The sequence below is a fragment of the Spinacia oleracea genome, chromosome 6 (genome assembly GCF_020520425.1).
Source record: "Spinacia oleracea cultivar Varoflay chromosome 6, BTI_SOV_V1, whole genome shotgun sequence".
NCBI classification, from domain to species: Eukaryota; Viridiplantae; Streptophyta; class Magnoliopsida; order Caryophyllales; family Amaranthaceae; genus Spinacia; species Spinacia oleracea.
Genome location: NC_079492.1, coordinates 101,721,040 through 101,746,753, shown reverse-complemented (window position 1 = coordinate 101,746,753; position 25,714 = coordinate 101,721,040). Strand labels below are relative to the sequence as shown.

Genomic DNA, 25,714 nt, shown 5'->3' with positions numbered 1-25,714 from the left:
GAACAAAAAGTAAAATATGCATATTCATTATGAAAAATAATTTACAGTTAACACATCCTTACTGTTACAATTAAGTAAATAAACTAGTGTACAATTTACATAACAATCACAAACATTCGCCGCTGAATTTACAGGGTGCATACATACATAAATAAATAATATTGACGTTTTTGCAGTCCTCGAAAAAATGGCTGCAAGATATGCTCCCTCATTGGCTCATTGCAGCTTATTCCATTGTACAATCATGTCTCACCTTCATATAGGTGCACTCATTAAGTCAGAACAAAATTTGAAACGATCAACTTAAAGGCTATCAGTATTCACTATTCAGCATCCCTCGGTTCCATTCATGCAAAATATAAGCATACATTGTAAAGCTGAATCGCAACGAAGATAATACTGCCTTGACCCCTAATTTTCTTCACATTTTTTTTTATTCAGGCAATCCCGAAATGTCTTCACTTATTTTCAGTTAAAGAAAACAACGTGATGTATATTTTAACTCTCTCTATCACATCAACCATTTTTCTCCCTCCCCCCCCCAACACTTTCTCTTTTTCTCCCGTTATTCATATCTATTTTACTTTATTCCACCTTTATTACTTCATATTACAGTTCTTTCAAATCTATATGCAAAGAAAATCAAGGGACAAAGGGAGTACATAGCAAGTTACAAATGCATGGACAAGTGATGACATAAATGGTTGCAAATGAGAATAATACATGTTTCCTCCTAGGCCACATCTTATCTATGAGGCCAACAACGAATTTAAAGAATTTACTTACCATTTCGATTCAATCAATACTGATATAAGGGAAGGGATAATGCAGTTGCAAGTGATGTTGATCATTTCTTCAAGACATACATTCCCTCCCTTAGTTCCAACTTTTCTTCTGAAACAAGGCCAGCTAAGAAGCTCTGTAGTTGTTGGAGTGATTTATCATATTGAGGATCGGCAACACAGAACATCTGCAGGAAATATTTCTTTCTGATTTCGTGGCACAAAATGGTTACACTTATTAAACTTAGGCTTCTTTATTTATAAGTTACCTTTAAAGTGTTGTGAATTCGATCCAACGCCATGCTGCCAAAGTTTGTCAGCATCCCCAAGATAAATTTCTGAAACAATATCAAGACAGAATCAGTATCTCTGGAAAATCTTACATGTAAGTACACGTCTTTCTCCAGAAATTTATACAGCCACCATGTAGATAGGGAAAAAACAGTTTCTGCTGTATACAACAGGTGTATACAACTAAAAAAAACACACATCACACCAGCAGGAATGATTGTTGATGGATTATCCAATAGTTTTTATTAAAATACGGGATGATTTATCAAGTAAACTTGTTTCAGACAATAATTGCATTGAAAAAAGATGCTGGCACTCAGAAGTCCATTACATGTAATATCACATGTGACCTATCTGGTACATTGCCCTTATCTTGTGGACCTGTGGCTCTAAGCACTTGTTTTGCCCATAACAATATAAAAGAATATTCACCAATATCCAACTAAATGCTTAAATGCTGAAAAAAGAAAATGAACTACAAGCATAGGTGTTCACAAAAGAAAAGAGTTGCTGAAACGCATGGCCAAGCTTCCACCAAAATGACTGATGATATTATACATCAAGGGTAGAAAGCAAATAAGCATCTATGCACCAAGGAGATTTAACAACTAGTTCGGGATATTCCCTTCCTTCCATGTTAACACAAGAAAGTACCCTGCCCATTTCATATCAGTTCTTATGTTTTAAAGGGCTGGACGGCCACAAATCCGAAAAGAACACAATTGATCACATTACAATATGTTACACAATAAGATTTTACAAGAAATAGGTTGGCTCGCTAACAACAAACACACATTGAACTCAAACAAAAAACATTAGATGCATCCTCTATAAGATCCTTGAGGGACTTTGCAAGAAAGGAAATTAGCAGGCTGATAGTGATGACACTGGTTCTGCTTATATCCTACGTTTAGCTCAGATTATAAGCAAATGATAGCATGTTAATTTGCAATAAGCACTAGATGATACCAATATTTCAAGTTTGAACAGAGCCTAAGAACTATGACATCAACAGAGACTCGGAATTCCATGCAATCGACCATGCATTGGATTTTACTGAACAAAGTGTCACCTACTAGTTACTAGTGCCAATCTACTAAATTCTCTTTCATATGCCATACCTCATAAACAGTCATTTCTTTGTGTAATTGATCTTCAACAGATGCCAGCGATCTGTCCCCGTCTTCATCACCCATGAGATGTTCATCATTACTGCCCCCGTGAATACCAGTTCTATTAGAGTCAGCCCCTTCCATCAGTGAAAATATGTGATAATTGGTATCTTCTCCCAATGATTCTGAAAGAATTCCCTAGAAGAAAGAAACGAAAAAGACAAAAAGAAAATAGAGCTTAGCGGCATTCCATCAAATCTTGTTCTAGTTTTCTTTAAACCAAAAATCTATCACTTAAATAATTTCAATCTAGCATCAACCATAAGCAGTGGCAGATGTACTCAAAGAATCTAAACCAAATCTATGACAAGAAGAGGAACCACTGGATTTTTTTTTTACGGAGAGTAGTACATGGTGCATAGTAACAGCCACAGATACAATCAACCACAAGCTCACCAAGTTAAAAGAAATAATATCGAAAAAATATTACTTCACAATAGCATGTATGATGAATTTTAAAGATGTAAAAGGGCAGAAAGATAGAATCAGATATTAGAAAGTAATCGCTAAATAACTTCAAAATGGGACTCTCTCCATCCCATAACAAATATTCGTATTTTTTATTTTCTGAGGTACCAACTTATGTTACTGGATATCAATAAACACCAGTATGTTCTTCATGTACAGCTTTTATTAGCAATTGCAAACAATACCTTTCATTTAATTTCAGCACAGTATTAAATATCAATAAACACAAGTACGTTCTAACTAAATAATTAACTTCATAAGGGTGGTCCATCAATATTTGCAGTACTTGTGTCTGTCTTAGTGTGAGTGCTTAGTCAATGGAAACTATTTGTATGGGATGTAGAGTGTTGACCCTTCCAAGGAACATTAGTGTCAGAAGGAGTGATAGGCTACCATACAAGTGCAGATATTTATCCTAAGAAGTTATAAAACCCGAAGTACATATATCTTGTGTTACAGAGGGAGTGACATAGCATCAGATAGCATAACTCACACATCACCAAGCAGTTTTGTACCCTATTTTCTGAGGGTTTATTACCTTGCTGATCCAAAAATTTATCCTTCGATTAAGTATGTCAACAGGCACCCCAACAGCAGCTGCAAGATCTTCCGCCGTCCAACTAACACAAAGATTAACATGAATGTTTTACACATTGACAAAACAAGAGCATAAGATACACTAAAATTATTGTGAGATTTACCGGGTTTGGTCCTGAAATTGCATTATAATAGATGCAAGAATTGGAGAGACTGAAAATTGGACAGCTTTTTCTTCAAATTGTAATTCCAACTAAATGGAAAGATGAACCAAGACAGACAGAATAAGAGAAAAAACATAGAAGAGAATTAGAAAAACAGTGCTAGATAGAAACATAAAACAAGCACTATTGTGCAGAAAATCATACAAGCTGGTGAACTTAAACTGACAAACCTTGACAACACCAAGGTTTTTTTTCCATAATAGCTTGCGCGGTGTTTTAATTTCATGAAACCTTTTTGCATAGTCTGATAAAAGCTCATCAACTGACCCTGGTAGATTAACAGGCTCGTCCTGGCATGAATTTCCATGCTGTGTTAAAAGTGTGTTTGGGGGCAGGAGAATCAAGCAATGCAAATGACAAAAAAATGAAAGATCAAGCACTTGGTACTTGCTAGTTGCTTCTAATGTTAATTTTTCCAATTGCACAAAATATCCATTTGAGATTTGACCGAGCTACTGCCGCACTTCTAGGGTCCAGAAGCAGAATTTTGGCAGAACAAATCAATATCAGAATCTCCTTTTTCTCTTTCTGAGAAGCCCAGTCTAATAACTAGAGAGTTTCAAAGTTAACACATAGGGCTGCAGGGCCAGAGAAGGTTTACCCCGTTTTCACTGTCAGGTCATTACAGACTATATTAAATGTCTCACTAGATTTTCAATCAGTACTTATTTGTTGAGAAAGTAGTTGGTCAGTCAAATGTCTTTCAATTCAAGCTTCTCATGGAACAAACTATTTGCAGTTACAGGTAAAGCTATCTACATCTGAGTATCTGACCCCTCCATGCTCACACCCAGAAAGAAAATAGTGTAGCGTTTACCGTAAAATAAAAGGATAGTTCAACTCTTACAAGGACCACATGTTACATACTCCGTATAAAAAAGAAGAACGCTTGTTAGGCCCTCCCCCTTATCAGACATCAAGGCTTTCTCCCTCTCGTAACATTCTTATCAGACATCAAGTAACCATTGAAGCAAAGAGGCGTACCTGGATTGGAGGCCAGAAATTTGATGATATTATTGTAGCAGCAAGAGCATCAAGCGAAAACTCAGATTTCTCCACTTCACCTTCTACAAGCAAATCTCAGTAAACAAAAATTCTAATCTGAATATAACTAGTCTTGTAAAAGAAAAAAGTTACAAAGTACCTGCTAGAGATGGCTTTGGAATAGTTTTTTTAATATTGTTGTTAGTTCTCTTGGAATCAATCAAATCATTAAGCATAATCTCACATTTCTGCATGCTACTCTCCCCAAAATGTATCTAACAGAAAAGGAAAATGTGAACAACACATCAACAATGTCACGTTAGAAACTAAAACCTGCAGTTTCAAATTATTGGACAGTTATGCGGTAATGCACTTATGCCCATCAATGACAATGAATATCTTGCATAGCATCATCAGTACACACAACCACCTACCTTCAGCAGTTCCAGTGTCCGTATCTCTGAGTCAATATCATAGTCAGATTTGTTCAGAAGCTTTTCAGCAAGCATAACACGATATTCATTCACTAGCTGATCCTTTGATCCAATTATCCCAACAACCATTCCAAGTACATCAACTTTCCTTCTGTTTCTACTACCCTTTAGAGGGTCAGCCTCCACAGGATCTGGTTCCCAACTGAAACAGAGACTAACTCAATAAACAAACAAACAAACACACATGCTCCCGCACACAGACACACACACACGCTTGCGTTCCACAAACACAAACACGCAGAGGAAGAAGAAAAGAAAAAAAGATGGACCAAAACTCAAAATTCCCTGTAACTGTGATTAATGACTTTCTAATAATATCTACTTAAGCTTTCCCACTTAAAACCCCGTTAACACGAATATCATCAAAAAGAGGTTTACTAGGTTACTTTTAAATTTTCTCCAGAGGTTATCAAAGAAAAATTTCCCCATCTATACCTGTATTAAATGGATGGAAGCAAACAGGATAGTAGGGCCAATAACATAGTGGACACAAAATTTGAGATACCAATAAGAAAGCCTAATACACTATCATTGTTTGTTGACTTGTTCATAGCACTGTCACACAAATATAATGATTTTATCGAAGTCGTGAATATGAATCTTCCTCACCTGAAATGGTGAAGCATGATCGGGTGACTATTGCAATCCATACCCACTTTCAACTCCTATTTCAAACAAGCATCTGCCCCCCTTTTCTATATATAGATGGATCATTTGGGTGTCCAAACTGTTTTTTTTTGAAGAAATAGTGTCCAAACGCAAGTCACTATTCACTTCAACTCAAAACAGCCTGAGTTCAATTTGCAGTTTAAATAGTCAATTGATTTCTAACAACTTAAATGCCATACTACAGCGTATTTTTAAAATTGGAATCCAGAAATGTCAGAAAACCAGATAGGTACAATAACAAGTGACAGGATCATCCAAGATTAAGCTATTTCACATGTTCAGGTCCATAAGTTATCTTTGAAGAATTAAAAGCATAATGGTCCCGGCAATGCCTCAATCAGACTCACGATGTCATTCTTCCTGATTTCATATTTCGCTCTCCTCTTTTCCATGCAGGAATTCTATTTCTTCCTCTCCGGGAGACGAATCAATTTTGCTCAAGCAGTAGAAACAAAGAAGTTAAAAAATTGCCACTTCTCTGTTACTTTAAATTGGAAACAAAAATGGGTTTTCCCATGTAGCTTCTAGAACAAATTGGTACTTCTCTGCTTCCCTGACTGTAGAAAGACACAAGAACCTTGATAGCAGATATGGTTGAGAATCTTCACTAAAGTCGAATATCCATGAATTACAAATACCAGAAAACATCAGAAAAGAAAACCATGCCCCGCCGCCTACCTTACATTTTTCAAGTGGGGCAACTTTACTTTCTATCAACATGTAGCTGTGAACATGAGGATCAAGAATGCCTCCTAATGTTAAGGTTCTATCATCTCAGTATATATTTTCCTTCCTCCATTAGGTCTGGTTCAATGCTTTTCTTCAAGTTACCATTTTTGACATAAAAATTAACCTTATAAGCAATTCATTAAGCGTTTTAAAAGAGGCTAGATAAATCAACAATTATATCAGTTGCAAAAACTAATAGGAAATAAATACTGATATTGACTTCTGATTTGTGCTATCTCAATGACATGAAAGTTACGCAAGGATTACCAATTACCCACTATGCTTGAAAAAGTTAGGCAAGAAGGTCATCGAACTTTGAGATGTACATACCGTTGAGCATTAAGCCATGATTGCTTGTCATCGACATTAAAATCATCATCAAGATTAATATTCTCTTGGTTTTCCTCATCTCTGTTCAACTCTTCAAGTAGACTATCCCCAGCAGCGCCAGAACTTGCATTTCCACCACTTCCATCGGTCAACAGGGTTACGATGCATTTTATGGTGTCTTTTCTTCCCCTCAAATAATCTCGTATAGGCTCACCAACAGCTTCGAGAAATATACCAGCTGGGTCTATTGTCTTTAGTGCTTTAATAGTTGAAACATATTGGTGCAGTATATCATTAGTTGAAGCACCAGCAGTAAGCAAGCGGTACTTAAGGGCAGAGATGAAGGAATCAACTAATTTTGAATGTTGCCCAGTGTAATCAAGACACTGTTTTAAGTCTTCAATTGCTGGTGAGCTACAACACCAAAAAGACATAAGCATGACATCAGTTGATGCATAAGAAACATTCACGATTCTGTGTATGCTGCATTTGAACCTCACATCAAATAGATGCCAAGTTACTGAAGAAAGGGAAAACCCATAACTAAACCAATGCAGTTAGCACTCTTAGCCTCTATATCATTTTCCTATATTTTTATTAGAAAATAATTTCATTTAACAACATAAGAAGAGTTACAAAGTAGGTGGATTTGAAGTCCACCAAAACTCTTGGCAGAAGATATCTCCAATCTCGCAATACATTAGGAAGAGATGCGTTATGGAATGCCTCATGAGCATGAGTCGAAAAAGAGGCTTAATACATAATTCGCTAAAGCAAAGAAGATTCTGAACCATGGAAATCATATCATTCCTCTCCAACCAATGCAACCGCGTCAAAGCAAAAGAAAGAGAATCCTACCACAAAAAAATACGATTTGGCTACACCGCTAAGGGAAAGTATAAGCATTAAATACATGCATTTCCTAAAAGAGGACTACATATTTTTCTTTCTGTTTTAATATATGCAACATTTTGCATTGTTCATACATTAACTTTGAAAACATTTTTGTTACTAATATACAAAAGTACCTCCTTTGTTTCTTAATAGATGCATCATATAACTTTTCACACCATTCAATTACTAACTTTGACAACATTTATTACGAAGATATAAAGACAGATTTTGTATTTTTAATTGTTATTGGGTTAAGGGTTAATCTCAATATATATATATATGTTCAAAATAACTACTCCCTCCGTCCCAAAATTATAGTCATGTATTCCAAATCGGGCGTCCCATAATTATAGTCTTGTTTCCTTATTTGAACATAAAATACTTCCCATATTACCCTCATTTGAGACCACAAAAAAAATACATTGAAAACCTCCCCATGTACTATATTCCCTTCCCCGTGTACTTTATTCCTATTTATATGTAATATATTCTACTTTTTCATACAAATTAACCATCAATGCAAAACTAGGGGTGGACACGAGCCGAACTCTAATATGGCTCGACTTGATTTGGTTAATTTTTCCCGAGTTCGAACTCGAGCTCGAACTTACCCCGAGCTTAAAAATCCTTATTGAGCCAGACTTGATAAGAATTCTTCGAGTTCGAACCGAGTTTCGAGCTTGTTTGAGCCTTGATTCGATACACTGATAAACCATATTCTACCAACAGGTACAATAATATTACTAATAATTTTCTTAATCTAACATTATAATATATTTTTCTTGGACAAGTTATGTAAAATATTATCTCGTATTTGTTATTTAATTGATAGTTTGGACAATGGTATTAAACGATATATAAAAATCTCATAAATACGCAATATTATTCTTAAATTAACGACCTACCGAGCTTTCGAGCCAAACACCATTGAGTTTGAGTTTGAGTTTGGTTCGTTTAGTTATCGAACCATAAATTTAAGCTCAAACTTGGTTCATTTACAAACTAATCGACCTCGAGCCGAACTTTTATGGAACCGATTTCGAGTTGTTCACGAACAGTTCTGTTCGTGTCCACCCCTATGCAAAACCAAAAACCCCCTTGGTACGGTGAGAAATGAATTTTTACTCACCAAATGGGACCAATGGCTCAACGACATGTGTCATGGCAGTTTGGGTTTAACAAATCAGATTTTTGTTTTTGAATTGTGTAACGTTAATATTTCAACGGCTATTTTTTGCATTTTCTGATTAATAAAAAATTACCATCAGTCATATTTTTTCGGGATATATAAATTGACATCCATTTTCAAATATTTAGACAAAAAAAAAATTCTACTTCTCTCTCTAATTTCGTGTATCAGTTACTATTGTTATTGTTATTCCATTTTAGTTTTACGTTATTATTATTATTATTATTATTATTATTATTATTATTATTATAATTTCCTAAGATAATTAGTATTTGATTTAATTAATTATTTACGTATTATTAGTATTTCTTAAACGACATCAATTAACAAAAACATATTTAGTAATGGAAATAATTGTATAATTAATATTAACAAGGTAGGTATATAGTTGATGGAGAATGTGGGGTATGACTAGAGAGAGTAGTGGTCAGAGTTACCTGGTTCGTGGTTCGCTTCGGTACGGGGTACGGGTTCGGGTTCGCGGTTCGGGGGTAGCTGATTTTAGGTTCGCTATAGGGGTATGGATTTTTTTATTTTTTTTTTTGTAATTCAAATTAACGCCTAAACTCTAGCTACCAGATCAATTAAAGATCAAAGTCAGTCTAGCTGCCTGACAATAAAAAACGAATTGTACTAAAGTTAATAAAAGTATTAAAGTTGATAAAAATTAAGCAAATAAAATAATAAGAATACTACTCCGTATTACTCCCTCCGTCTCTTAATACTCGCACCGTTTGGACTGGACACGTTTGCCAATGCACATCTTTGACCACCAATATATTATAAAAAAATAGTTTTTTTCAATATTATGAAAATATATATTAAGATGAAGCCAACAGTATATTATACTAACATTTGTTTTCATATACTAGAAATAAAATAGGGTTCAAGTGAATTATATGAATAGTGCAAAAAGTCAAAACGGTGCAAGTATTAAGGGACAGAGGGAGTACTCCGTAGTATATAGCTGCTTATACGTTTGTTTGTTAGCCACTCAATGCAAAAAAATAAAATTTAATAGAATAATGGGTCCACATTTAATAGAATAGTGAGTTAGTGACTCATGCACAACCCGTCAAAATAAAAAGACTCATATACAAACAAAAAGTACAAGAATAAAACAAAAAGTACAAAATAAGTAAAAAAATATTAAAACAAATAAAAACACAACCACCATCTTCTATCTTCGGCAGTTCAGTTATTCACCTCGACCTCATCCATGGAGTTAATTTTCAGCAAGACGAAAGAAAAACAAAAACAACAATTGATGGTCGGAATCAACACGTATGTCCTTCTCAAACAAAAGCCCCAATATATTTTATCTTCTATCGCCTTCTCGGACCTTCAATCGTTAAAACTAGGGTTTTGGTTTGGTTCGTGAAAAATCGCGAATTGGATCGCCGGCGAACCGCGAATCGGTACAGGCGAACCGGTTCGCGGTTCGCGGGGGTTAGGGGCGAACCAGGTAACTCTGGTAGTGGTGGGGAGAATTTTTTGCTTATGGATAAGAGGGGGTGGGGAAAAAAAATTCCTAATGGGAAAAATGGAAAATGATGAGTGAGAAAGTGGGTAGAGAGAAGGATGGGGATTTTTTTTGCACATGGTTAACAATGGTCTAAAACAAACAATGCATGAAATCTAACACTTTTGCTTTCCTTTTTCCTTCTTTCCCTTTCTTGATGTCATTCCCTTTCCCTTTAGCAAACCAAACACCACCTAAAAGTTAAGACTGGCATGCACACTCTGTCACAATCGCCATTCCTCTAGATTTAGTAACTTGCTCTATTTACACATGAAAAAGAATGGAGTGTTTAAAAAACAGTTGTTTATCAAAATTGTACCCAGTCTCTTATTTTGTTAAGGAACAAAATTATACGAAGCTTATGAAGATAGAACGAGTGTAAAATATGAGGACATCATCAGAGAAGAAAATCAAGCGGTGGACCAGAATGCAAATTCTGGTCATTTATTCCCCCTATTTGAACATTGATTATTGTGATAGTCCCTCGCTTCCTACTATCCTTGTATCCGACACAATAGGTATTGTAATACCCCACATTTCAAAAACATGTTTTGTTAATATTAATTACTATTATTAGCTTAATAAAAAACGTCCTAGATAATTTGATTTTTTTTAGAATTCAGTATTATTTTACGATTTAACTCTTTATAAAAAATTTAGTGTCTTGATTTGTTAATAAGAAATTATTTTCAAAATTGATATGGGTAGTGTACGAACTCGATCAATCTTAACTAAGCCTCATTTTCAACCCAAAAATCAGAAAGTAGCTCTAGTTTGTTAAATTACGAAATTTCCTAAAATATAAGTCAACAAAAAAAAGCCAAAGTCCACTTCTTCTTCTCCAAATCTCTGCCGTGGAAGCAGCTCCATGAGCCATGAAAATTCTTTCCAAGTGTCACTTACAAACCAGCTTATTCATCATTTCAAACTTACTAAGCAAATAAAGAGCACCCGGTTTAACTATCCTCACACATTTCCATGATATTGCTTTAGAGGTTTTACAAAACCACGAAGGAAGAGCTAATTGCTTACTTTTCTTCCCCCCTTCAACTCCCTATAAAACCCCCCATTATACCAAACCATGAAGGATGAGCTAATTGCCGCCTCTGCAACCTTCTTCCACCACCGTGTACACCATCATACACCTCATAACAAACAAATGTCGACCAATGCCCACAAATAACAAGTATATGTTGTAGCATTCCTCGCCGAAACCGAAACCCGAATTCACATACTCCCTTTTTCTTTCTCCTCACTATCATCACCGATGTGAAACACCACCTTCACTTCCGCCCAGAAACATCGGCGACACATCGCTACCCCCACCAGAACACTCCTCCCTGTGATGCCCTTGTGGCACCAATCCGCCATTACCTCACACAACTCCAACTCCCTCCTGTGTTAGTTCGTATCTTGCCAGTAAAAGCACCAAAGTTTGGTCTTGCCATTCTTGAATTCAAATTAAGAATTGAGAGAGCCTGTACACTTTTTATTTTCAAAAGTCAACCTATTTTCCCCCTTAATAATGTTGGTTAAGTTATCTTTCATTAGTGTTTTATCTTTTAAATTGGTTTGCATTAGTTTATACGTATTAGTGTAATACCAATATTTCCAAGTGGGAACAAAATGATTTTTCAACTAACTAAATTATAATATTTTGGTTAGTTACTGATTAATATAGTTGTTTCCTATATTATAAAAAGTGCTCGGAGCTCGGGAAATACGGTCCATCAATACTATGAAAAAGGAGTGTACGGATTGAAATAACAATTGCTAACACCCACAATCCCCTTATAAAATGTGTTTTATAAAATTGTGAAATTTATTTATAATGATATGCTTTTAATTGGATTGTGGGATATGAAATGTGTTTATTAGTGTGTTGTATGAATGATGATATTCAAATGTGTTTATGAATGATTTTACTAAGAATGGATGCTCAAAGTATTTTATGAAGTTGTTTTTATTAAAGTAATGATTTTATAAGAATGATGTTTTATGAGTTATGAATAAGATACGGAACATGGTAAATAAAAGTGTAACAGGTCCCGGTAGTAAGTGGAGTTACTACTTCTAGGTCGTGCACGTACCATCGTACCGCGGGACACCCAACAAGGGAGAATGCTCCTTGAGGTTACCGCAAGTTAAAAAAAAAAAGAAACTATTAAAGGTACGACCGTATATCTAACAAGGGAGAGTACTCCTTGAGGACTATCGCAAGGTGGGAGAAGTCCCACAAGGCTATATACTAGTCACTTACCAAGTAAAATGAATGTTTCATAAAAGATAATAGGAACTATTACAGTTTCAAATTATAAATTATGATTTATTGCAATGATTTTATGAAATTGTTTTCCTATATTCTACTCTCCCTGTTTGGAAATTAAGTAAACTGAGTTGAAATGAAATTGCGTTGTTAGGGTAGTATGTTGCTGGTCCTCGGCTCAGGTGTTGCTTTTTGTTTTAGGTACAATGAAGACTTTGGACGCCTTAGTGTGAAGATGTAACAGTCAAATTCACGATCCATGTTTAGTAGAATAAGTGTGTCGCTCTAGTAATAAAGGATGTATTAATTAAACTCTAGTATAATTTCAAGAATTGAGTTAGCTTATACTACTAAGTTTTAATCAATGTCAAGAATATTTATCGTTAATTAAGTTTATTTAATAGATTAAGAAGCTTTATGTCGTCTTGTATTTCCCGCGAGGGAGATACGGCATATGATGCTCCGACTAAGTTTATGTTTCCGCTGCTAAACAAATATAATTAACCAAATTAATGGTGTCTAGAAGTTGGGGCGTTACAGGTACACCACTAGGAATGGGGGCACCTATTTAAAATAAATTAAAGAGAACAATCAGTCCTCAATCAGAAATTATTACACCTTAACCCTATTCCTCTGAACCTCCCTACCCAAGTAATTCTTAAATGCTATGGCAGCACAAGAATGCCATTTTGGAAAGTGGAAAACAATCTATATAGAAAAACAAGATTAAAATAGCCCTCCGAGCAATTATTAGGAAAATAAATAGAGAAAATGTATACCTGTCAGGATAATCCACTATTATATCAAATAGTTTGGCAATCCTTAAATCTTGCAATGTTTCATAAGCAAAATACTCTAGCCGCAATTTCCATCTGATGAGTCCTTCAGATGGAGTGTCCACCCCAGGATAGAATGAGGATGGATGTGAAGCCAACGGTGACTTGAGACCAGAAGATGGGCTATCAGGGCAGACAGAATCGCCAAGATAAGTAAGGAGTGCATGCAAGAAATGAAATGGTACAGCCTGCAACAGTGCAACCACACAATTCCATTATCAGTTATGTATAACTTCTAATACACGTATACACAATCTATAATATGTTTATGCGTTGAAGACACAATGCCTGATATTAACCTTCCGTCACAACATCAATTCATTATAAAATCATAAAGGCGCTGAATTGCTAATTTCATAAAACTTTCAAGGACCAACAATACATGTATAATTGATATATTTGCAACTATTGGTTCATATAGATAACCACTCAAGCATGAGTCTTTCAAGTAAATTGATATACCTGATAATCGGAGATACACAACTTATGATCCCAGCATATGATGAAATGATTTCTTGTGAATGAACGGATCATTTTCACCAAATATGGGAAATAGATTACAATTTCACATATGTCAGTATACATACATGCGCAAAACCCAAATATTCAAGGCTGGCTACACAGAGCAAAGGGGAGAATAACATTGGAGTCTACAAGATTAGTATCTCAGTTCCAGATGCAATGCAACCAAGACTTAATACCCCAGGTTTCATAAGTCTCACTTTCCAAATTCTTTCCTCATCCGCGAGACATCATCTACTTTCCGACTCTTTTGATTGTATTGCAGTCTCCTAGTTTGGCTACTTGTACAGTTTTCGCTCCTCCCCCCATAGTTCCTTCTTATACTCCTGATAATATCATTCAGGATGTTAGTTGTTTTATGCTTCTTCTCCAGTTCTCCTTTGCTACAATATTTAGTAACATCCGCTCTTGTAACCCCTTCGCAATCGGTCCTTAGTCCTTTCTTGTCACCTACCCCTATGGACAGTACTCCTGATAAGTTCTCCCTCAAGCAAGCGTCTTCTTTATGTCTAGCCTATCACTTCCCTTGTCTGCCTGTCTGCTACCCGTGGTTTCCTCCTACTTTATTGTGTCTCATATACATCCAATACAAACTTACGCAAAATCTCAGTCATTTTATAAATTAACTACTATGTCATTTTAATCAAACTCCCTAATTAACCGCATCAAAATATGATATTAAAAGGAAGCCCGTGATTGATGAGTTGAATGCACATATGGACTTTTGGTTCCGCTTTCCCCTATTATGAACCTGGATGAAAGTAAGTGGATTTACAAATTAAAATATCATTTTGATGATCTGTAGGATGGCCAAAAGCTCTTTTAGTTTCCCCGGGATTCATCAACAAGCTGATATTGAATTTAATGAGATGTTTAGTCCTGTTGTTAAACCTGGAACTGGAACAATTGTGGTCTATCTCATGATGTTTCCTCCAATTGGACAATTCGACTAAAACTATTTAGATAGTGACATAATCTACTAGTCTACTACTCTCTGTTACAGATGAAATGATTTCCCACATAGTCTTTGACTGAAACTGTCTACACAAAACAACCTCTTGAACTTCAACATCCTCAAATCCCTGTTCATGTGTTCAACTGCGTAAACTCCATGAAGATATTAATGTCCTTCAAAAGGCCTCTCGTGCTTGATTCCATCATTAAGCCCCACTCTTATTTTAGTGCTTGTATATCACTCTTGCACTGCACTGTTGTTTTACTTTAGTTGGTCGATGATAAAATACTTATTAGAAGTCCCAATTCTCTAAAAGTCTATAGACCATATTTATTCAACTTCTCTCAAGCCAATATGCGCCGTAAGATCTCAGCCCCCTCAGTTACTTTCTTCGAGCCAGGACCTTCAGGTACACAAACCCTGCAGTAATGCTTGTTGGAAATTTTGGTTTGACATTGCATCACACCAAAAAAGAAGCGAGCGGCATCTGAGTAAGATTTTGAGGTAAAAGTTTCTTTCATTCTCATTCTCTACGGTAAAGCAAGATCAAACACTCGAAATCTTTTTTGCCTCCATGTCACCAAACTAGGTTCAAATTTTCACCTGTCCTAAATCTCGTTTTGCCAATATCTTTAAACAGCTGCTCATTCTATAGAGGCTTAACGCAAGCCAACTAATGAAGAAAATATCTATTATGAAAAAAAAAAGTCCAGGAAGATAATGTTACCAATTAAGGTTTTGTTCTCTTCGCCTTATTTCAAGAGCTTATTACTTATTCTTTTTAAAATAATACCAGATTGCAGACAAAACCAGTCTAGATCTTATTTTCATTTATTGATTACTAAATATCATTTATCCCGTTTTATCAAAATTTATGAAAATTAGATATTTGAAATACAAATTAAGGGTCGGTTTGTTGTTTTGACAAAAATTATTTTCCCGTTTTCATTTGTTTGGTTTATGAAGGGTTGGAAAACTACTTTCCCAGAGGTAGAAAATAACTCTTCAATGATGGAAAACAGTTTCTTTGTGTAAGGAAAAAATGTCTCATTTTCCTCCCTCTCCTTACCATTCTATTTCTCTCCTCTCATCCATCCTCTCCCTTCCACTTCCATTTTCCTTTGTTTCCATAAGTTTTCTTGTAAGGAACTAAACAAAGAAAACTATTTTGCATTTTTTATTTCCCTTGAAAAAATTTGAGCATGAAAAATGATTTTTAATGGAAAATGTATTTTGTAAATCAATCAAAGCCAAAAGGAATACAAGAAGACCCCACTTATAATTATTTTTTCTTATATATTAGCATAAAAAATACGGTCAAAGTTCAGTAAAACAAGGGCTCCTAGGAGATTATAACAGATTAGAGCAGACTAGACAAAACCAAACCAGACGATAAAGAGAACATATCACCTAATTTCAGGTGAAGAGAACATAGCCGAAATCCAATTACAAGCTATCACTCTTTTCTTACAAGGCATCAATGCTCATGGTACTACCACAAGCTGATTATCAACCTACCATCACTGTTGACTATGGTTTCTTCATGGGCCCCAAAATCATAATCTCCAAGGATACCAAGAAGCAACGCATTATCTTTGAGTTGTCCACATAGGCTAAGTATCATTCCATTACTAACCCTACCACTAAGATTCTTTGGATGAGCCTGGTATGAATCTTTCACATCCTGATACTTTACTTTGTGATAGTATCAACCGGTACCTTCATCTGTTCATTATGAGTGCAATAAAGCATATCAATGTTGACTCTGATTTTGTTCCAGACTTTCAGTGAATGGCTCATGGTAATACAAGGAATCCAGATCGATTTTAAAAAGAAGTCTTAATTGGGATGCACATTTAAGGAAGATACAGGGTGATTATCACCAAGTAGTCAAAAACTCAAAATACAGCTACCCCACAAAAGAGAGGTGAGTGGACGGCTGGACGCTCTCCCTACTTCCCTAGTGAAGCTTTCTCTCTCTACTTTACTGGATGATCTTACAATTAGTTTAGCTTCCCTTCTATCATCTCACACATTCCTAACTTGCTCCTTACTCAATTCTCTAACTAATTAATTGTCACTCACCTCATACCCCTCTTCCGAGTTCTGATAACTAATTTTGCAGCATATTTCCTTATTTTCAGTGCTGCCGTTGATCTTTGTTCCCAAATTTGTGAACACAAGTCGGGCTTTAGGATGACATTTTGCAGGAGACCTTACTGTTCTCTACATTCTCATATATATTAGCTAGCCGATCTCTTCATAGTTCATAAAAGGGCATTTTTTTTCTCAGTACATTTGTATCTTAAACACAATATGTCCATTAGTCCTCCAGAAATCCAGCCCAACTGATTGAAGGGGTCATATTATTGAAGTAATCAGTAAATGAACAGGATAGTTTTGTGTTTTACAATAGTGTGTGCATGTGTGTGTGTGGGTGTGTAATGTCAAGGCTCGCAGTTAAATAGAGTGGACTATTCACCTAGTTACTTTTACATATTATATATAACTAATAAATACGCATCTACCATGTTTCGAGAAACTATACGTTAACACCATATTTACTTCAGCAAATCTAGCAATCGTCTTTGAATTTGCACAGATAATAAAATTAGAACACACAGAGCAGAAATACATTATGAAGAAACTACCTGAATCCACACTTTGATGGAGTCCAGGACTGAACTCCTATAATCATCGCCAGCCAAATCTTGAACTTTATCCTGCCAGCAACCCAAGACCAGCACAAACTTAGAGTTAGCATAACTAGAACTAGGGCTAGAACTAGAACTGAGAAATGGGGATAAAAAGCTTCAAATATTGCAGAGCATCAAAGTTAATCTAAAATTATAGGCTATGGAAAACATCTGAAAAGGATTGTTATTACAAGAATGATAAGCATTTTAAAGATTGAGATACATAAGTTGAAAACCTTTGAAGAACGGTACAACTATGGTCTAAACATCAGTCTATACATTACTGAAACAGCCGGGACGTCAGAGCATCAAGGTCACCATAAATCAGAGATATTCAGTATCATCTGCTTCTAGTCATGTCATCATGGTCATCACAGAAGCAGCTTCGAGATCGAGTGATTAGAAGAAATTGGTAAAGTGATTCTTCGCTTTTTCTTTGCATCCTCAGTGAAACTAATCATCTTTCAATAGGTTATTTATAGCTACTTAACTTCCAATGTGACCATTTTTTTATAGCTAATCAGTACTAACTAATTGAATGCATTCTTGTAAAAGATGATGGCTTTCTTTATACAATCCAACTCACTACATATACAGGTGAAGTATGCAATATATGCAAAACAAAAGAATCCATTTGGTAAACTCGGGATAATGGGGAGAGCAACAATATATTCTGCCAAAATAAAAGGACAATTACTGACCAGGGCAAGGCAAGATGACGAGCTACTTACAGCTTACAGTGTGTATTCTAAATATTGTCCTTTGCGTGAAGGAATTAGTTTCTTAAAGAAAGCTGCAGACTTTTCTGAGGTCAGAACCAGTACCAACTTCAAAGATTACTTTTAATAATTGATCAATTCTCTAGAGCTTATAAAACATTTCAAGATATTGCATTTCGACGTCTGTTATGACTTAGAAATTTTGATCAAGTTATAATTCAATTGTCCTTCTCGAAACCACATAGTCATACTTTCTTGAAGTCCGCTTCCCAATTCCCATAGAAATGACCAAAGTCATTCAAACAGAATGTTCTTATTGTCTTTTGACAAAATTTCCTACACCCTTCGTAAAGGAAACAATGAATACAAGCATGGAGGACAACAATTGCTAGTGGTTGCAGCAACCAATGCTCACCTTCAATAGCAAAAAGATAGCAGAAGCATATGCATCCTCAGTCATTGATGTGAATCCCAGGCTTCTTAGGTCTTGAACCACCTTTCCAATGTTCTTAACTAATAAACTGTTCTCTGAAAGTTTCTTCCGATCATAGTGTTCATCAATATCCATCTCACCAACCCCAGAGAACGATTTGCGTTTCTCATCCAAATCCATATTCTCCTTATCATGAAGTTCTTCCTGGCAACTCCCATCCATTAGGGTACTTAGCTCTTCCAGCCTTCTCTTAAAATATTGGTTTAAGATTGCTGAGAGATCGCAAACATAAGACATCAATAATATTCAGCAACATAAAAGTGATGATAAATCATTAAATCCTTCCAAGAATGTCAAAAAAATTGGACTCTCAGGCAGTAATAGGTAAAGATTGTCCATCAATCACTAAGTAATGCAAAAAGATAAAAGAGGCTGGAATATATTCATGACGGTCAATTCTGGTTTTCTCAGTTTACACATGAAGTAGAGAATGAATTTGATGAACATTTGGTCACTAACAGAACAATAACCACCATATAGCTCTGGTGTTACAAATTTAAGCTGGGGGGAGTAAGATAGCATAAGCGAAATCTTATCTCACTCTATCCCTAGCAGCCTAGCCCCAAGAGAGTAACCAAGAAAAAAGGAGTTGATTACAATTGTATGTGTGCAAAATAAAAACTCAACAGATCTATGCTCTACATACTGCTCAGAAAACAAAGCACGGAAACTTCAAAGCAAATAGGTTTTAAATTAAATATAATCAGTAAATTTATCTCCCCTTGAGTACATGACAAATGCAAGTTCAGAGAGTTCCAGCTATAATATAGCAAGTGCATATAATTGTGCATCATTAGATTGTACTTGTTGAGGAATTCCCAGATCAGATATGATTTTTTGTAGGCATAACGAAATAAAATATAAGTTGATTAAACCGGCAGCTGTTAATCATTAAAATAAAGCCAGTAATTGGCAATCTCAAGCAATTTAATTACCTTAGAACAGAATTTAATCCACCTAAAATGTAAATTTTTATTTCTCATGAACAATAACATGAAAAAAGGCTTCATTTAGGCAGAGACCACTGCGGCTTCCAGGGAAGATTGTTCAAGTGCCATACAATGATTAATCCTAGCTGTCACTGCATAACCATACTGTTGATGATGGTATCTGTTATAGACCTTGTCGATCAAAATTCACAACCCAATTTAAAAGACAGAGATATTATTATGATTGAGTGACATGCAAGACTTACCAGGAAATTGACGGGGAAGTGATGCCATGAGCACTGAAGACACCATTAGCTGGTATTTAGAAAGAAGATAGACTCTTTCTGCATCTGCACTATATTTCTTGTCCAACATACTATTCCTACAGGATTGCAAACTATGAACAAGCATTAACAGAGTTCTCTCTTGGCATTGCTTCACCAATGATAATTCTTCCAAAGCTTTGTACAACACTTCCTCTAATCCACTCTCTTCATTCTGCCCCCTCCCCAAGAAAACAAAAATAGGTTAATTGATTTTACTTTTAAGACCATAGTTGTGTAACAAACAGAGTTCAGCTTATAAAATGGAGTAGCTTAAGATAAAGACAAGCGTACAGAACTACACACTGTCAGATACACGATTTCTGCAGTAAAGGCGTAGGAGAGTTCACAGCCTACTGGCTAATTTCAAAGGCCTAGGAGAGGTAACCATGCAGCACATCTAACAGAAATACACCAGGTCTCCACAGAGATAGTAGTTCCATTTATGTGCTATGGACAATGTCACATATAATGAACAGATAAAATAATGACAGAATGAAATTATTGCTTAATGAAGTGGAAAAGATCATGTATAAACACGAAGAACAGTCCAAAAGTATCCATTATATTTCTTAAAAGACTAGTCCAAATCAAAAGGTACTTATGCGATCAGATTTATGTCTTGCCTATGGCCGCAAATATGCAAGTTAGGCAGTAGTACTAAGTTGCTTGAAATTTAAGTTTTGTACTTGAAAGGCTTTAATAGGCTGTTCTATATTTTAGTAAAAAACTAAAAATAAAGTACGAAGTATACAGGATCAGAAGCTTCTCAATGTATGAAAGAACTTAGTACAGAGTCCAATTTAATGAAGTTCTATTATCTTCACTTCAGGCACCGTCAACAAAGAAGAAAATATTCTTTGGGAATCTGAGATGTACGCACCGTCAACAAAGAACCATCGACGTAAGCATCAAAATGATGCCAGAATCTTGACGCACCTCTTGTCTCAAAAGTTACCTGAAAAAGAACATTAATTTACCGGAATGATTAATCCTTATAAAGGGTATCTGAATAATGATACGGAGAAATAATCCCTCTGTTTCATAAAATAAGGCACCCACAATTGTGAAAGAAACTAAACTTTCAAAGTTCCACATTGGAAAGAGTGTATGTCTTTGATAACGAAATGAATTGTATACTTCACTTTGTGACTCGGCTTTATTTAGTGAACATAACTTAGGGTAACGTACTAACGTATAAAAAGAACAATTATGTCACTGAAGTAAAAGGTTTAGAGGGGGTCACATGTGGGTGCCTTGAGGTGCTTCAACATCAAAGTTCTGCTGAAAATAGTCTCTTTTTTTACTAAAAAATGAAGTTTATGAGTTCTAGTGTTCTTTTTTCGATATGGTATGGTATTATGCATTGCTGCGAACAATCTATTGATTTTTAAAGCTAACCTTGAATAATACTCTATCTCATTAATAAGAATGACAACAGTTTGCTTCTCCTAGGCTTTAAAATTCACCTTGTGCTTAACTTCTAGGATCCTCTTCGCCTTAGAGCGACATACTGACAACAATTGATAACTAGTAAAATGGCTAATAGCTAACTGCGACGTGTATATTTACTGCCTTGAGTTATCAACTTATCATGAAAAGACACAAAGCATTTCCTTAGACGTACAACTCTAACAAGTTCAAATACACCATGCCTTGAGTTTGAAAAGCCCTCTGAGGCTCTGTATCTCAAAGAGAAATTCTCAGCAAAATTTGTTATGTTAAGTATCAACAGCTCAAATAACAAACCAGCATGTACAAGCTCCTCCCAACTAAACGCAGGACTGCTATGGATGAAAAAATCATCTAAACAATTCAAAGAGTGGAGTCTGTAGACTTTGAATAAATTGCACTACTACTCCCTCAATTTGTAAAAAATAGAAAATCAATAAACCATAAACTTAAAATGGCCACCCTAGTGCACTTGTAACCACAGAAAAAAACAGCCGGTGCGGCGCGATCACGGAAACGGTCGCGTTGGCGTGGAAACAACTTGTAACGGATAAATAAAACGGATCTCGGCTAACGCGGTGTGAATTTTGCCTAAAAATTCACATTAACATGTTTAAACCTGTTAATACTGTTAAGTTTTAAAAATATTATTTCAACACAATATAACCAAACTTATAAATTCATAATATGAGTGGGTAAATAATCACTCAAAATATCATATTTCATAAAATACATATTAATTCATAAAATATTTGTGGCCATTTTGTACAAAAAACAATGTAATGGAAAAAAAACGTTCTAATGCGGCGAGTTACCGTTACGTAACAGAAAAAGCGGGGAGAAAGTTGTGATTTTTGTCCCACCGTCATCACGTCATGTAACAGGGTTTTACAAAACGGCAAATCCAAAACCTGTTACAGAACGTGTGTTACATAACGGAACGATTGAGTTTTAATTCCATGCTTGTAACTTACTTACACTATCGCGCTCCTACAACCCCTAACACACCCACCCCCCTTTTCCACCCAGGGAAGGCCACGGGTGCGGTGGCCTATTGCCCGTGGCATAAAGGGGGGCCAAAATTATTCAAGCAGATTTTAATTAATGGGAGGAAAATTCACATCATTAATGTCCTATCGTGTTCCACAGCAATTCCACTAATTAGCTCCTAAAAGCCCAACCCCAACAATAATAGTCTCCTTAAAAATATAGTCTTCATTGTAGTACATACAATTACAACTGATTGTACAATAGAAATTTTCTTCCTTACTGAAGTAATTAATAATTAATTACTAATTTGTCCATTTCCGATGGAGCCAAAGGTTCATTTGTTCTTTTGGTTGTAGGATGTAATTTACTAAATCAAATGGCTCTTAATACCTCTTTGCTTCCTTTCCATGAACTCATGAAGTAGAAGATGGTCGTCCCGTTGTCGTCCCGTTATCGCGTTTGGATCAATTGGAAACACCCTCTCTGCAATTGCAGGGGTAGTTGCGTACGTCCGACCCCCTTTACCCCGCTTCTTGCGGGAGCCTCTTTGAGGCAATGGGGTAATAATAATGATGACTTACTAAATTAATAATTTAAGCTACAACGGCCTCGCTTGTACATTTGTAACTCATTACTTCCTACAAGCCCTCGCCCTTCACCACTACCAGTCTACCACCACCACCACGAAGTATAATTTTAGGTGAACAATTACACTAAATAATCTCCTTTAAACAGGTATAGTTTTACAAAACGTACACATTTCCTAATTCCTGGGATGAAAAAATATATTGAAATCAATTGAGGAAGAAAATGGGAAGTAATACCTCAAGGGATTGAAAGAATTGATCTTCGACGAGCGAGCGAAGGTGGTGACTACATAGAAAATGCACGCAAGAGACGAACTTATCGCCAACAGCGACTTCAACATTGCCGTTTAAGAGTGCGTCAGTACTGAAGCAGAAACAATTCCAGCTTTCAAGAATTTCTTCAATTGAATCGGAGGTGAGAGAGTCCAGGGCTGCCATATTGCAATCGGAGAGTTAAATCGACTCCATTTCGTGGACTTGTTGAGAAAACTGAGTTGAATTGGATGAAATTAGGTTAGGAAGAGGGAAATTGAATTGGGGAAGAGAAGACAAAGAGGGGTTAGGTTTATGGAATTAAATGTGTGATTTTGAAAAGTGTTTGAGCTAAGGTAAGGTGTGACGTTGAAAGTTGACGATCAACTAATTTTCTTCAATTGGTGAGGTTTTGGCCGGATAAATAACCGGAGTTTCAGTTTTTAAGGTTTGGCGCCACTTCTTCATGGACAAGGAGAAATCAAATTCCTCGTTAATGAAATGCGGAGTTATGAAATTGCCGAATAATTATCTTTTAGTACCTGCTACTTGCGAGTATAGATGGAAGTGGGTCAGGCTACTTATAGCACGTTACAGCACAAAATCACATTATTTGGAAAAATACATGATAGAAGAGGCAAAATAATGTGCAATGCGACAAAGTACGTTAAATTGAATAAAATTAGATTTAAACACAACATACATGACATGGGGGCACATGGGCTTGGACATGTTTGGCCGCCTTTTTAAAAAAAAATGGCATCACATGTAACTAATGGAGTCAGCGTTATTATGCATAATTAGGCACACGGGCTCGCCTATAGCCTATAAGCACACTCGATTGGGCAGGCCACAACTAGCTTTACTTACGAGTATATGTTACGAGCAAGGACCACAAATTATAAGGTACACCCGATTGTATGTAGTTCTACATGCAACCGGGTTAAAAGCACATATTTTTACGGCTTAAAAGCACATTTACATACTTAAAAAGCACATTAACGATTTAAAAGCACATACTTATATGTTTTTCATTTCCTTTTACTTGCAAAACTTTGCTTTTCATCTGTAACAATGTGCTTTAAAACTGTAAAAAGTGCTTTTAATTTGTAAATATGTGCTTTTAAACTATAAAAATATGCTTTTGAGGGGTTAAAAGTATAAAATGAACTGGTTGCACGGGTGTACCTTCTACCATATATTGTAGTTTTAAAGGAAAAGGAATAACATCTGAGTTGTTACTTGGAAGTCACGCCTTATCTCTCTCCAGTATACTTAAACCATTTCCATCCATCATTAATGGTCGTCAAGAAGAACAGATTTCGAACTCCATATCTTTCTCTAAGTATACAATGAATTATATCTCCTTTGATTTAGCATCAAGAAATTCAGCATGCTTGTAATGTTTTGCCTTTGGAACCGAAATGTATGAGGGAGCTAGTATCATCAAGCAACCGTTAGATTTTCTTAGCTCGGAGAGGCTAAATAAAGCATCTAAAATCACATGCAGAACTCAATATCCCATACGCTGGGATAGAGATGCTAATGAATAAGCCAAAATTTAAGTGATTTACAACACTTTCACACTCAAAAAGTTATATTTATAACACTTTCCTTCTCTCCTCCTCCATTATTTACCAATACAGGACAAAATATTTTCTTTGATTTTATGTATAAATAAATCAAGTTTCTCACGAGATTTTAGTTTCGAGTATCGAGTTCCTCGACTCGACTCGTTAAAATTTCAAGTCGATCACGAGTTCGAGTCGAGTTTTGTCCGAATTTTGGGCGAGTCGGGTTCAAGTAGCCCTTGAGTTCTGTGAGCTCATAAACTATGCTTAGGCATGTATGCACGTTGAATCCTGCTTGGGCATAACTTGCAAACGAAGTTTGTTGAACCCCGCCACATCAAGCAAAAAGATCTTGCATTTCATGTAGTAAACCATCGGGTATATTGAAGGAAATATGTACTTGCTCCAAGTTTGCATTTAATGCATTTAATGCAAAGTCTAATAAATGAATGCGGTTCAGAATTAATTAAGCAAGTTAATTATTCAGTTTGATCAATTGACATGAATGTCTAGCTAGAGGCTGCTTCAGTTCAAGTGGAATTAATATTATTAATGTCACAACTTACTCTTGACTGAATCCGTAGGGTCACATAGATAATACGTGAACGGATCAAGTATTTAGGTGTATAATATTCAGCAAATACTCTAATAATGGATAATAAAAAATGATAGATGTTGGTTTCTGTGAGAGCTAAACAAACCATCAAAAGGCAAATACGATAATATTTGTCTGAAACAAAAAATATTGCCAAAAACGAAAATATGGTTGGTGTCGAAAATATAAATATTACCGGAATCGGAAACATTGCCGGAAATAGAAATATTGTTCAAGTTGGAA

General features: G+C 35.7%; 1 protein-coding gene across 1 annotated transcript; it reads right to left on the bottom strand.

Annotated features, from left to right (window-relative positions):
- LOC110793160 (anaphase-promoting complex subunit 2) lies at positions 1–23,820 on the bottom strand. The gene is made up of 17 exons (XM_021998002.2): positions 23,291–23,820; positions 20,908–20,982; positions 19,968–20,199; positions 18,695–18,984; positions 17,516–17,587; positions 13,331–13,575; positions 6,681–7,094; positions 4,893–5,094; positions 4,619–4,733; positions 4,459–4,541; positions 3,645–3,764; positions 3,415–3,503; positions 3,252–3,333; positions 2,195–2,383; positions 1,052–1,120; positions 787–970; positions 1–253 (listed from the first exon to the last, which is right to left on the bottom strand). Exons 1-16 carry the CDS (start codon positions 23,489–23,491, stop codon positions 848–850), a joined length of 2,601 nt encoding a protein of 866 aa, XP_021853694.1. The 5' UTR covers positions 23,492–23,820; the 3' UTR covers positions 1–253; positions 787–847.
- Positions 23,821–25,714: the final 1,894 nt, after the last annotated feature.